Source organism: Phyllobates terribilis, unplaced genomic scaffold, assembly GCF_046119375.1.
Source record: "Phyllobates terribilis strain yellow unplaced genomic scaffold, ASM4611937v1 Scaffold_3__8_contigs__length_932513732, whole genome shotgun sequence".
In the NCBI taxonomy this organism is placed as follows: domain Eukaryota; kingdom Metazoa; phylum Chordata; class Amphibia; order Anura; family Dendrobatidae; genus Phyllobates; species Phyllobates terribilis.
The window spans coordinates 646,517,382-646,530,830 of record NW_027362763.1 but is presented as its reverse complement, the minus strand read 5'-3'; the positions used below and the strand labels follow the sequence as shown (position 1 = coordinate 646,530,830).

The following is a 13,449-nucleotide window of genomic DNA, read 5'->3' as shown; positions in this document are numbered from 1 at the left end:
GTCTGCGGGGATCCACCCGCTCAGAATACAACCGGGTTCAGCACAGTTTAACAGAACACTTCTCTGGAGGTGTCGTCTCCAGACCCACTGAAAACCTAATGACTCAAAAGGCTGGCTATTTATAGCCCTGACCCCATACTGGGGTGGAGATATGGTGAACAGTCTCCCACCCGCTCTATAGCTGTTCACATAAAACCTAGCCCATTAAAAATGGCCAATTAACCCCTTTCAACACTTGGTGTGCTGGAGCAAACTTCTAGGTTTCAAATCACTGAAGCTAATAGCCTCAGTGAAACATATCTCCCCTCCAGTTCTCTGCCATTGACTGTCACAATGGTCACACCCTATGTAACATGATCACACCCCTATATAACATGGTCCCACCCATATATAACACGATCACAACTGATATAACTTGGTCACATCCCTATATAACATGACATCCCTATATAACATGGTTACATCCCTATATAACATGGTCACACTCCTACATAACATGGCCTTACCCCTATATAACATGATCACACCCTATATAGCATGGCCACACCCCTATAGAGAATGGTCACACCCCTATATAACATGGTCACACCCCTATATAACACCATCACACCCCTATATAACATGGTCACACCCCTATATAACATGGTCACACCCCTACATAACATGATCACACCCTATATAGCATGGCCACACCCCTATATAGCATGGCCACACCCCTATATAGAATGGTCACACCCCTATATAACATGGTCACACCCCTACATAATATGGTCACACCCCTACATAACATGATCACACCCTATATAGCATGGCCACACCCCTATATAGAATGGTCACACCCCTATATAACACAATCACACCCCTATATAACATGGTTACACCCCTATATAACATTATCCGACCCCTATATAACATGATCACACTCTATATAACATGGTCACACCCCTATATTACATGATCACCCCAGTATAACACGATCACACTCTATATAACATGGTCACACCCCAATATAACATGGTCACACTCCTATATAACATTATCAGACCCCTATATAACATGATCACCCCTGTATAACACGATCACATTCTATATAACATGGTCACACCCCTATATAACATGATCACACTATATAACATAATCACACCCTATATAACATGGTCACATACCCTATATAAAAGGATCACACCCTTATAACATTTTCACACCCCTATATAACATTTTCACACCCCCTATATAACATTTTCACACCCCTATATAACATTTTCACACCCCTATATAACATGGTCACACTCTTATACAACATTATCAACCCCCTATGTAATATGGTCACACCCTATATAACATGATCACACCCCTATATATCATGGTCACATCCTATATAACAGGCTCACCCCCTATATAACATTTTCACACCCCCTATACAACTTGGTCACACCCCTATATAGTAGGATCACAACCCTATATAACACGATCACACCCCTATATAACATGGTCATTCCCCTTTTTTATATACTGTATGTGCCCCCTGCATCCACGTCCATTGATTGTTATACTCTGGTATCATTGTGATAGACTGGGGGCCATGGGCCTGAATGAGAAACCGAAAAATCAGTAATTAAGATATGGGATCCAATAGTTTTCTCCATTTAGTACATGTCCGTGCTCCCTACATATCCACTGTACATGCACACTCATTCTTACATATATGCACTCCCACTACATATAGCATGCGCACATTACGTATATGTTACAGGTGAAGGGTTAGTCTAGGTAAGACTTCACTTTTATTGCTCCATTACAAACAGAAGCATGCATCAGAAATAGAGAAATCCAGATCCGTTCTGATAGCTTCTCCACGGACTTGTTTCATGTTACGAGGAGTAATTAGCTAAGGAGACATCCTTTGTTACGAGGATTTTAAACTAGGAGGAGAGGCGCAGATGTAGAATCGAGCAATGAGCAATTATGTCAGTAATCCTCCTTTTACCTGACTGCTCGATTCTACATCTGCGCCTCTCCTCCTAGTTTAAAATCCTCGTAACAAAGGATGTCTCCTTAGCTAAGTACTCCTCGTAACATGAAACAAGTCCGGGGAGACACTATCACAACGGATCTGGATTTTGCGACTTCAGATGGATGCACAAAATCTTTTGTTTGTAATGGAGCAATAAAAGTGAAGTCTTACCTGTCCTGGACTAACCCTTCACCTGAACATCATATTTATGGGATCTCTCCATGCTCCACCACCTTCCATCCTCAACCAATCCAACATCTATAGGAATGATGAGCTGTAATATCCATATGTGCGTCTTTCTACTACATACATGTTGTATACATAGGTTGTAGACTGTTATGGCCCTTAGGTCAGGTGATGCGGTCTCCCTTTCATAATGGATTTGTATGACTTGTGTCTTTCTGTAATCTGTGGTGTTTCTGTATCTCTCACACAGGTCCTGAACCTGAAGCACTTTGAAATTAATGGAATGCCCAAGGTGGTGCCTTTAAGCTTGTCTTACCAAGACTTTAAGAGAGACATATCAGACAGCAAAGAACTGCTGCGTGTTCCTCACAGGATGAAGAAGGTAGACTTTTCCAGTGTGGTCCTGCCTGCCATGCATGCTCCTGAACCCCACATCATCATCAATGGCAGATGTCCACGGGACGAAGAAACCGAGGAGGAGACAGAGGAAGAGGAGGCCGAGCTTCTGGGGGAGGATATAGATCTGCAGAGTGGATCCAGTAGTGATGTCAGTCAGAAGAGTACGGAGAGGAGTCAGGAAGGGGCTCCTTCTACGTTACTGGCAGAAGACCAGAAGGATTCTAGAGGAAGAGCCTCCACGGCAGAGAACGACCTGGAACTGGAGGAAGGCTCAAAGACCTTAGTGCTGTTTTCTCCTGGAGACATGAAGAAATCGCCAGTCACTAATGAACTCTTGCCAGACCTTGACCTGGGAACACTTGCTGCTTTGACACCTCAAGGAGAGAGGCCCCCACCCACGGGCAGTCAGTTGGATATGTCTGAACCAGGTACTTTATCTTCCATACTTAAATCAGAACCAAAACCGCTTTGCATCGCTGCTGCCACCGCTGCCGCCTCTTTTCCCTTTACCAAAGTCGAACGCACATTTGTTCACATTGCTGAAAAGACACACCTAAATGTTATGTCTTCCACCGGGCAGCTGATAAGATTGGAGGAACATTCAGCCCCGGGACAGTTGGATGAGGCCATTATTCAGGAAATTGAGGAGCGTGGAGTGCAGAGACAGAAGGGAGCTATTACCTCTGCAATGGCGATAGTTGAGATTGACCCCTATGCAATGTCAGCAGGTCACTTGGAGGATCATCAGCTGGATCCACATGAAGTTAACGGAGTAAGCAGGTCCGAAGAGCAGCTGGAGAAAGAGATGATAAATGAAGACAGCAAGCGGGAAAAGATTGTGTTTTCCACTCGTCGCCTTAATGAAACTGACCTTGGCACCAGCAAGGCTTCGAGCGAAGCTGCTAGGGTGCGCTTTAGAAGTCGCATCCCTGTATTTTTGTCAGAGGAAGACACAGGATCAGATAGGTCTATGTCCAACTCTGCCAAAGAGAGGTTTCAAAAGAGAACAAAGCAACTGGATCTAGCTCGCCTGGTGATGGAGAAAAGGCAGATCCGACTCCAGCGTTTGGCTTCAGCAGGTTCATCATCTGCTTCATCTAGTGAAGATCGGAGGAGAACATCTGAGACATTGTCTACAACTGGGTCTGAGGAAGACACTCCCGAGCTTGAGGACTCAATCCCCAGAAAAGTAAGGAAGGAGAAACCATTGTGCATGAAAAAGGAAGAGTATTCGAAAAGCAAGATCCCACGTCCCATCACACCAGTAAATGATCCACGGCTCCTGGGGCCACCATCTCCAAGTGTCAGCAAATTGAAAGAATCCACAGCTGCCCTAAGGTAAGAATGGACAGGACGGTGGTGTGTGGGCTGCATCATTGAAATACCAATAGCAAGGTGGCGATACAGATGCCTACAAAGCAATAGATCTTAGGGTTGTGCCCAGGGATAGAGATGCGCAGATTTATTTGACTTTAATTATTGGGTGTCCTGTATGGACGTGATTATTAGTGGATATGAATCTGTTCACCGAGTATGTTATGGGCAGATCAGTGGAAAACTGAATCACACTGAGCCCATGGAGATGATCATCAGTGAAAGAGCGCCAGGGCATAGAGTCACCAGTGTATGAAGACCTGGACAGCATTCTCTTACATCACTTATCTTAAAGCTGAGGAATTGATGAAATTCTAGGCCACGCGTGCAAGAGCCCAGGGGAAATCCCTACATTTTTAACTTTGGGGAAAAAGATGAAAATGTAGCTTTAATCCAAACTTATAGTTACATAGGTTCAAAAAAGACCTTGGTCTATCAAGTTCAACCTTTTTCCACCAATTATACATTTTGTCGCTAAATAATCTATAACCCACAATGTTAGGTGTACCATAATAATCCATATACCGGTACCAACAAAGGAAATACTACAGCTGACACTCATTACTGTTACTGGGAGTAAAACCACAAATCACCATAACTGTCACATATTGTACAACCGCCAGCCTTTACTGTCACTGGACGTACTGTTTCTGGGCGTACAACCATTGGCCATTACTGTCAACAGGCATACAACCACCAGCCATTATTGTCACCAGGCATACAACCACCAGCCATTACTTTCAACGGGCATACAACCACCAGCCATTACATTTACTTGGCATACAACCACCAGCCATTTCTTTCAACGGACATACAACCACCGGCAATTTCTGTCACCAGGCATACAACCACCAGCCATTACTGTCTCCAGGCATACAACCACCAGCCATTACTGTCACCGGGCATAGAACCACTAGCCATTTCTGTTACTGAGCATACGACCAGTAGCCATTATTGTAACAACCATTGGCCATTACTGTCACTAAGCATACAACCGCCAGCCATTTCTGTTACTGGGCGTACAACCACCAGACATTACTGTTACCAGGTGTACAACCGTTGGCCATTACTGTCACCAGGTGTACAACCGTTGGCCATTACTGTCACCGGGCCTACAACCACCAGCCATTACTGTCACCAATCATACAACCACTAGCCATTTCTGTTACTGAGCATACGACCAGTAGCCATTATTGTAACAACCCGGCATACAATCACCTGCCATTTCTATTGCTGAGCATACAACCACTAGCCCTTACTGTTACTTAACATACAACCATTGACCATTACTGTCAGTAAGCATACAACTGCCAACCATTTCTGTTACTGGACGTACAACCACCAGACATTACTGTTACCAGGTGTACAACCATTGGCCATTACTGTCACCAGGTTTGCAAACACCAGCCATTACTGTCACTGAGCATACAACCGCCAGCTTTTACTGTCATTGAGCATACAACCGCCAGCCATTACTGTCATTGAGCATACAACCGCCAGCCATTACTGTCATTGAGCATACAACCGCCAGCCATTACTATCATTGAGCATACAACCGCCAGCCATTACTGTCACTGAGCATACAACCGCCAGCCATTACTGTCACTGAGCATACAACCGCCAGCCATTACTGTCATTGAGCATACAACCGCCAGCCATTAGTGTTACTGGGCATACAACCATTGGCCATTACTGTCGCCAGGCATACAACCACCGGACATTACTGTCACTGGGCGTACAACCACTAGCCGCTACTGTTACTGGATGTACTACTATTGGCCTATACTGTTACCGGGCATACAACCACCAGCCATTACTGTCACTGAACATACAACCATACCTCCCAACTTTTGAAGAAGAGAAAGAGGGACAGATCATGTGGCGCGCCACGGCAAATTTTGGCCATGTCCCTGGCCACACCCCAATCCACGCCCATTTACCATTTCTTTCTCCCCTGGCAGGAGGAGTTGTCAGAGGGGCGCTGGTAATGAGGGGCATTCAGCAGATGGCCCTCATCCCCATTCCTGGTATGCATGGCCCCCTCATCCCCAATCCTGGTATGCAAGGCCCCCTCATCCCCAATCCTGGTATGTATGGCCCCCTCATCCCCAATCCTGGTATGCATGGCACCCTCATCCCCAATCCCGGTATGCATGGCACCCTCATCCCCAATCCTGGTATGCATGGCACCCTCATCCCCAATCCTGGTATGCATGGCACCCTCATCCCCAATACTGGTATGCATGGCACCCTCATCCCCAATCCTGATATGCATGGCCCCATCATCCCCAATCCTGGTATGCATGGCCCTATCATCCCAATTCCTGGTATGCATGGCCCCCTCATCCCCAATCCTGGTATGCATGGCCCCCTCAGACCCAATCCTAGTATGCATGGCCCCCTCAGACCCAATCCTGGTATGCATGCCCCCTCAGACCCAATCCTGGTAGGCATGGCCCCCTCAGACCCAATCCTGGTATGCATGGCCCCCTCAGTCCCAAACCTGGTATGCATGGCCCTCTCAAACCCAATCCTGGTATGCATGGCTCCCTCAGACCCAATCCTGGTATGTCTGGCCCCCTCATCCCCAATCTTGGTATACATGGCCCCCTCATCCCCAATCCTGGTATGTATGGCACCTCTCATCTCCAATCCTGGTATGTATGGCCCCCTCATCCCTATCCTGGTATGCATGGCCCCCTCAGTCCCAGTCCTGGTATGGATAGCCCCCTCAGACACAATCCTGGTATGCATGGCCCCCTCAGACCCAATCCTGCTATGCATGGCCCTCTCAGACCCAATCCTGGTATGCATGGCCCCTCATCCCTAATCCTGGTATGCATGGCCCCCTCTTCCCCAATTCTGGTATGCATGACCCCCTCATCCCCAATCCTGGTATGCATGGCCCCCTCATCCCCAATCCTGGTATGCATGGCCTCCTTATCCCCAATCCTGATATGCATGGCCACCTTATCCCCAATCCTGATATGCATGGCCTTCCGATCCTGGTACATGGCCCCCCACTGCACACATGAAAAAAATAAACACTTCTACTCACCTTCCTTCCTCCCCTCTGCTCCAGCGCTGCGTCCTCTCTGTCAGTAACTGATCTCAGCATCTGAGCAGCGCGTGACATCACTGCCATGCGCCCTCAGATACGAGGTGAGCTGCGGGGATATTCACTCCTCTCCACGCCGGGACTATGGGCGTGGAGAGGAGTGAATAGTCATTCTCCTTAATAGCACGCACTGTCAGCATGGCCACAGCTCCTGCTGTAGCTCAGCGATCCTCTGTGCCCGCTACTAAAGAAAATGAATATTCACTCTGCGATTGACAGTGTGCGCTACTAAGGAGAATGAATATTCACTCCTCTCCACTCCCATGGGCGTGGAGAAGAATGAATATTCATTATCTTTAGCAGCGGGCACACGTGGTAGCTGCAGCTGCCAGCTACTACCTGTGCCCGCTGCTCCACCCCCACAACCCACCCACCGCCCTCCACAGCCGAGAGAACAGGCGAGCCGTGATGGGACTGAGCCCTCAAAGCAGGACAGTCCTTCCGAAAACAGGATCGTTAGGAGCTATGATACAACCACCAGCCACTACTGTTACTGGATGTACAACGGCCAGCCATTACTGTTACTGTGTGTACAACCATTGGCCATTACGGTCACTGAGCATACAACCACCAGCCATTACTGTTACTGGGTGTACAGCCATTGGCCATTACTATTACTGGGTGTACAGCCACCAGCCATTACTGTTATTGGGTGTACAAATGCCAGCAATTACTGTTACTGGGTGTACTACCATTGACTGTTACTGTCACCAGGCATACAACCACCAGCCATTACTGTCACTGGGCATGCAACCACCAGCCATGACTGATGGATATGGGACGGAATGGACCCTCACTTCCTCTTAAAACAAACCATAACTCCTGTAAACCTCAACCCCAGTAATTACAAAACACTCGAATTCGGATGTCAAAATGGTCACCGCTTTATTTAAATCGCAGGATTATAACAACCGAAGTTGGAGTCAGATGAAGTCCTCGGTCACAGGGATTACCGGATACTATGATATCCCAGCTGTTCGACATACTTAACCAGGCCAGATAGCCAAAAGCATTACCATACCACATCCTTCAGGTGGCCCCCCGTAGCGGAGCCTTTTCACGACCATGAGATTTTACATCCTTTATTAGATCATATTAGTCCACCATAACTTGTCTGCAACTTCCACCTGACTCCTGAGTTGAAGCTGTGGCAAATCACATAACAGATAAATTCAAAGTCATTAGACACTCTTTTCCTTTTTTAACTGAATTCAGTGGTGCGAACATATAAACTAGAGCCCCCACTACATTGTAACAAGGGGCTTACACGCCGCCAACCTCCGACTCACGGAGAGTCATAATACAGTGTTCAGTGTGGAGGAAACCTCTAGGGATCCATGACTTCAGAATTGCCCTTCCCTTGGGTTTAGAAGGGTTTAGCAAATTTAGCTGTTTATATACATAATAGAATCAGATATGGAACAAGGAACAGAAATATTACTTTTTATATTTAATCCAAAAGGAGGCAGTGTTTATGAAAAATGTACAAAAGATTTTTACAAAGGGGATAAAACAATTCAGCATCTACAGTTACATAAAATAAAAGGGATAAAACAAAAGAAACTTACTACACAGATCACAGATATGATTGGCCTAGCGAAGTAGAGCGATTCGTTTGAAGAACATCCGGCGGACGAGAATCATGCATACACTGAAATGTATCTCTCTACAGGAACCCAGATCATAATTCGGCTTGATCTTTTATCAGGACCCGAGTCCCACTCAAACACGCTCCCCATAATGACCTCACGTGGGCAGAGTTGTGGGCTGTCCTCAGCCCTTCAGGATTTTATAAAAGCCCAACTTATGCGATAACTCCTCACCGGATGATTGCAGAAGTTCGAGATTGGCACCATATTTTGCATCGGGATTTTATCTTTACTTAGATAGTAAACATGGCAGAGCTGTTGTCAGTTATCCGTACACTGTGGATTTGTGGCTCAGTGACAGGGGTTACAGTTATGAAAAAATTATGTGTCTTCTTTCCCTATTAGCCCCGGTGCTGAAAATGTATGTCTCATTAATATCGGATTTATACAAATTCCAATATTCCTTGTTTCCTTTCAGAGACCTTTAAATGTTCTGATGAAAGGAATGTGTATACTGGGTGACAATAGCTCTTTCTAACTTTCTAATTCTTTCCTATAGAAACTCAAGGCCTTTTCCTGTGGACAAAAAGGCTTTCACTGCCCTGTTTATGTATAAACACATGTACCGTTTTTGTGATCCAACTCTTTGAAAAGCGTTCTCCTGTCTATTTTAAATCTCTTTGTCGTTCTCACAAAAGTCATCTTCTTTCAGTCATCTGGCCATCAAAAGGACTTCATGCATTTGAACTAAGATGGTTCACATCTAAGAGACTTAAGTCTGTCAGCTATTGTGCGGTGCTGCACTCTGTGTGCCAGGAAAAAGGAGGGAGGGGGGATGTGAGTGACTTCAGAGATTTTTAATATTTTCTATGACACCTATTTTCTTTGACAACCTGGTAAACTCCTCTCCTCCCAGTAAGCACCAGTCACGCATCCCGTGCTCCTCCCTACAATGCAGGATCCATTTTTGCCACAAAACTACACAGCTGAGCAAAACAAAACTACAGACGTGCATTATGGGTCTGCCCTCCCCCAGTCATGTTCCCTCCACCGCTTAGGGCTCCGGAGGGAGTTTAGTGTCACAGCAAGTTTTAGGTTTTTCTGTTATTCCCTCCCATTGTTTTTTGCTATAAATTATTGTTTCTCGTTTGCTCTTTTGTATTTAACACGAGTCTCTATACAAAAACCTGTTTCACTGGATTCATTTTTTCAGGAGATTTTCCACATTCTGTCCTTACACTTCATGGGGCCAATAACCAGGAGCAGGACTGTACTTAGTGATTGTTCATTCTCAGCCTTAGACCTGCACCCATAATAGGTGCCATACCCAATGATTGTTCATCCCCAGCCTTAGGCCTGCACTCATGATAGGTGCCATATCCAGTGACTGTTCATCCCCAACCTCAGGCCTGCACCCATGATAGGTGCCATATCCAGTGACTGTTCATCCCCAACCTCAGGCCTGCACCCATGATAGGTGCCATATCCAGTGACTGTTCATCCTGAGCCTTAGACCGGCACCCATGATAGGTGCCATACCCAATGATTGTTCATCCCCAGCCTTAGGCCTGCACCCATGATAGGTGCCTTATCCAGTGACTGTTCATCCCCAACCTCAGGCCTGCACCCATGATAGGTGCCATATCCAGTGACTGTTCATTCTGAACCTTAGACCAGCACCCATAATAGGTGCCATACCCAATGATTGTTCATCCCCAGCCTTAGGCCTGCACTCATAATAGGTGCCATATCCAGTGACTGTTCATCCTGAGCCTTAGACCTGCACCCATGATAGGTGCCATATCCAATGACTGTTCATCCTGAACCTTAGGCCTGCACCCATGATAGGTGCCATACCCATGACTGGTCATCTCCAGCTTTAGACCTGCACCTAGGATAGGTGCCATACCCAATGACTGGTCTTCCCCAGCCTTAGACCTGCATCCATAATAGGTGCCATACCTAATGACTGGTCATGGTCATCTCCAGCCTTAGGCCTGTATCCATGATAAATGCCATACCGAGTGAGTGTTCATCCTCATTCCTAAGGTTGCACTCAGGATAGATGCCATATCCAATGACTCTTCATCTCTAGCCTTAAACCTACACCCATGATAGGTACCATACCCAATGAATGTTCATCCCCAGCCTTGCACCCATCATAGGTGCAATACCCAATTACTCGTCATCTCCAGCCTTAGGCCAGCATCAATGATCGATAAACTTAGGCTTGCAACCATGATAGGTACCATAACCAGTGACTGTTATGGCCCATCCTCAGGGCTACACCCATAATAGATGCCATACCCAATGACTTCATCTCCAGGCTTAGACCTGCACCCATGATAGGTGCCATACCCAATGACTGTTGCTCCCCAAGCAGAACTCTTCATCTCCAGCCTTATACTTACACCCATAATAGGTGCCATACCCAGCGACTGTTCATCACCAAACTTTGGCCTGCACCCATGATAGGTGCCATATCCAATGACTGTCCATCCCCAGCCTTAGACCTGTAGACATTATAGGTACCAACCCCCTTGACTTCATCTCCAGCCTTATACCTACACCCATGATAGGTGCCATACCCAATGACTGGTCATCTCCAGCCTAGTCTTACACCCGTTATAGATACCATACCTAGTGTCTGGTCATTTTCAACCTTATTCTGTTATCCTTGATGGGTGCAATTCCCAATGGCTGTTTCCCGACTTGTTCCCTTCTGCCCATTTTTGTCACTGTATTGCATATTTGTACTTTACATGTTATCGTTCTTCCTTCTGACCTACATTTTAACTTCATTTCTCCTAATTTATATAGGTGCCAGACTCTACGGGCAGCTATTGTTAACAATACTGGGCTCTCTCCTGACCACAAGCCTAAATCCTTACATATGAGGCTTCCCCCTCTTTCAAGTCCAATTCCTTCTAGAACCAATGTACGGAGAGTCAATCGTGGACCACCCAAGAGTCCAGTGGTTCCAGTGCGAACACTCAGTCCATCGGCACGAAGCCAGTCTCTCTCCAGAACAGAAAGTCCATCTCCATCCCGGCAGAGAAGACCAGTTGCCACATCTCACCGTGTACAACCAACTCCCAGACTTCAACCACGAGCCCAAGTCCCTGGCGAGTGTCCAGCAACCCCTGCAGTTGCAAGAAAGGGACAAAGACTGAAGGTGCAAGTGCCAACTCTGGCAATGAAAGCGAAGAACGGAACAAGTGATGGTAGAGGCAATGGCAGGTAGTGGCCCCTCGGTGCAAGCACCAGCCTCACTCCAGCTCAACTAGGGAACATTGCTCTTCATTCAACCAGTGCTACGCAATATACACAGTCCCACACAAGGACTGTGGAAAGGAAGCAGATCTCTGTCGATCACACACCAATCATTTCATTTTCACATTTGAAGTTTGTTCCTAAGATTGAGCATTACAACAATAATCTGAAGGACTATAAAGAAGCAGCCCATATTCACTGTGTGACCTGCTGGCCAAGGCTACGGGAGCTATGATGACCACCTGGGCAGAGCAGCCATGTCTGCTCTCCGCTTTCCTGTGTCAGTCAGTAGACTGTTATCACTGTATACCTGCACCCGCCAGCATACACTAGGCATATACTGTATACAGTATGTGGTAATGCTATGCATCCCTACAGCTGAGAGCCTTCCACTCATTTGAACACTTCACCCAGGGACACAGGACTCACCAATAAATTGTCTCAGTCAATGAGCCCTTACAGACATTTTCACGATGAAAGGGCGGAATAGCAATTTTGAGTACAAGGGCTGAGCACAGACAGGACACTCTTAGGAGACACCATAACACACCGCTGTGTCCACCACATGCACCAATTCTGTACTTTCCGGGGCACCACAATATACCACAATGCAGCACAAAGTGAGAATGAGACCGGGATGTAGGTTTGTGCACCCCCTTCATTCCAGGGAGAGAAGATCTTGGACTGAGAGGAGATTGCACGGGATCAGAAGACTTGTCCAAAATTGTTTACACACCGCAACCAGATTGTAACAGTCCCCATGTGTGCCAGGCCGACCCCACACGCATGTTATGGGGGAGGCAGCAGACACATACGGGACCAATAGTCTGTTTTTCCTCACAAGCTGTAAAGACTTTGGGGAGCAGCAGTATGAAACGCTTCTTATTGCATTACAACATCCCATAATATCATGAAATAAAGCCTGCTATAGAACGGCTGCACGTCTTATTTCAGCTGCTGGTTACACGAGTCTAATGTGTGTGTGGCATCATTAGTACAATCAGTGGGCACAACAATAAGTCCAGTGGTGGCATCAGGGGAGACAGGTGGGAGGATCAATGGTAGAGTCAGGGGGGACAGCAGTAAGTTCAGTGATGGCATCAGTGGAGGCAGAGACTTAGGATCAATGGTAGAGTCAGTGGGGACAACAATAAGTCCAGTGATGGCATCAGGGGAGACAGAAGCTTAGGATCAATGGTAGAGTCAGTGAGGACAACAATAAGTCCAGTGATGGCATCAGGGGAGACAGAGGCTTAGGATCAATGGTAGAGTCAGTGAGGACAACAATAAGTCCAGTGATGGCATCAGGGGAGACAGAGGCGGCAGGATCATTGGTAGAGTCAGTGAGTACAACAATAAGTCCAGTGATGACATCATGGGAGACAGAGGCTTAGGATCAATGGTACAGTCAGGGGGGACAACAATAAGTCCAGTGATGGCATCAGAGGAGGCAGAGACTTAGGATCAATGGTAGAGTCAGTGAGGACAACAATAAG

The 13,449-nt window shown here is 46.6% G+C and overlaps 1 protein-coding gene across 1 annotated transcript in view; it reads left to right on the top strand.

The window, feature by feature from the left end:
- TTBK1 (tau tubulin kinase 1) overlaps positions 1 to 12,876 on the top strand; it is an 89,670-nt gene extending 76,794 nt beyond the window's left edge. Inside the window, exons 14-15 of the mRNA XM_073671635.1 lie at positions 2,451 to 3,937; positions 11,501 to 12,876. Coding sequence (XP_073527736.1) covers positions 2,451 to 3,937; positions 11,501 to 11,924 — 1,911 coding nt within the window. The 3' untranslated portion in view covers positions 11,925 to 12,876. The remainder of the gene's footprint in view (positions 1 to 2,450; positions 3,938 to 11,500) is intronic.
- Positions 12,877 to 13,449: the final 573 nt, after the last annotated feature.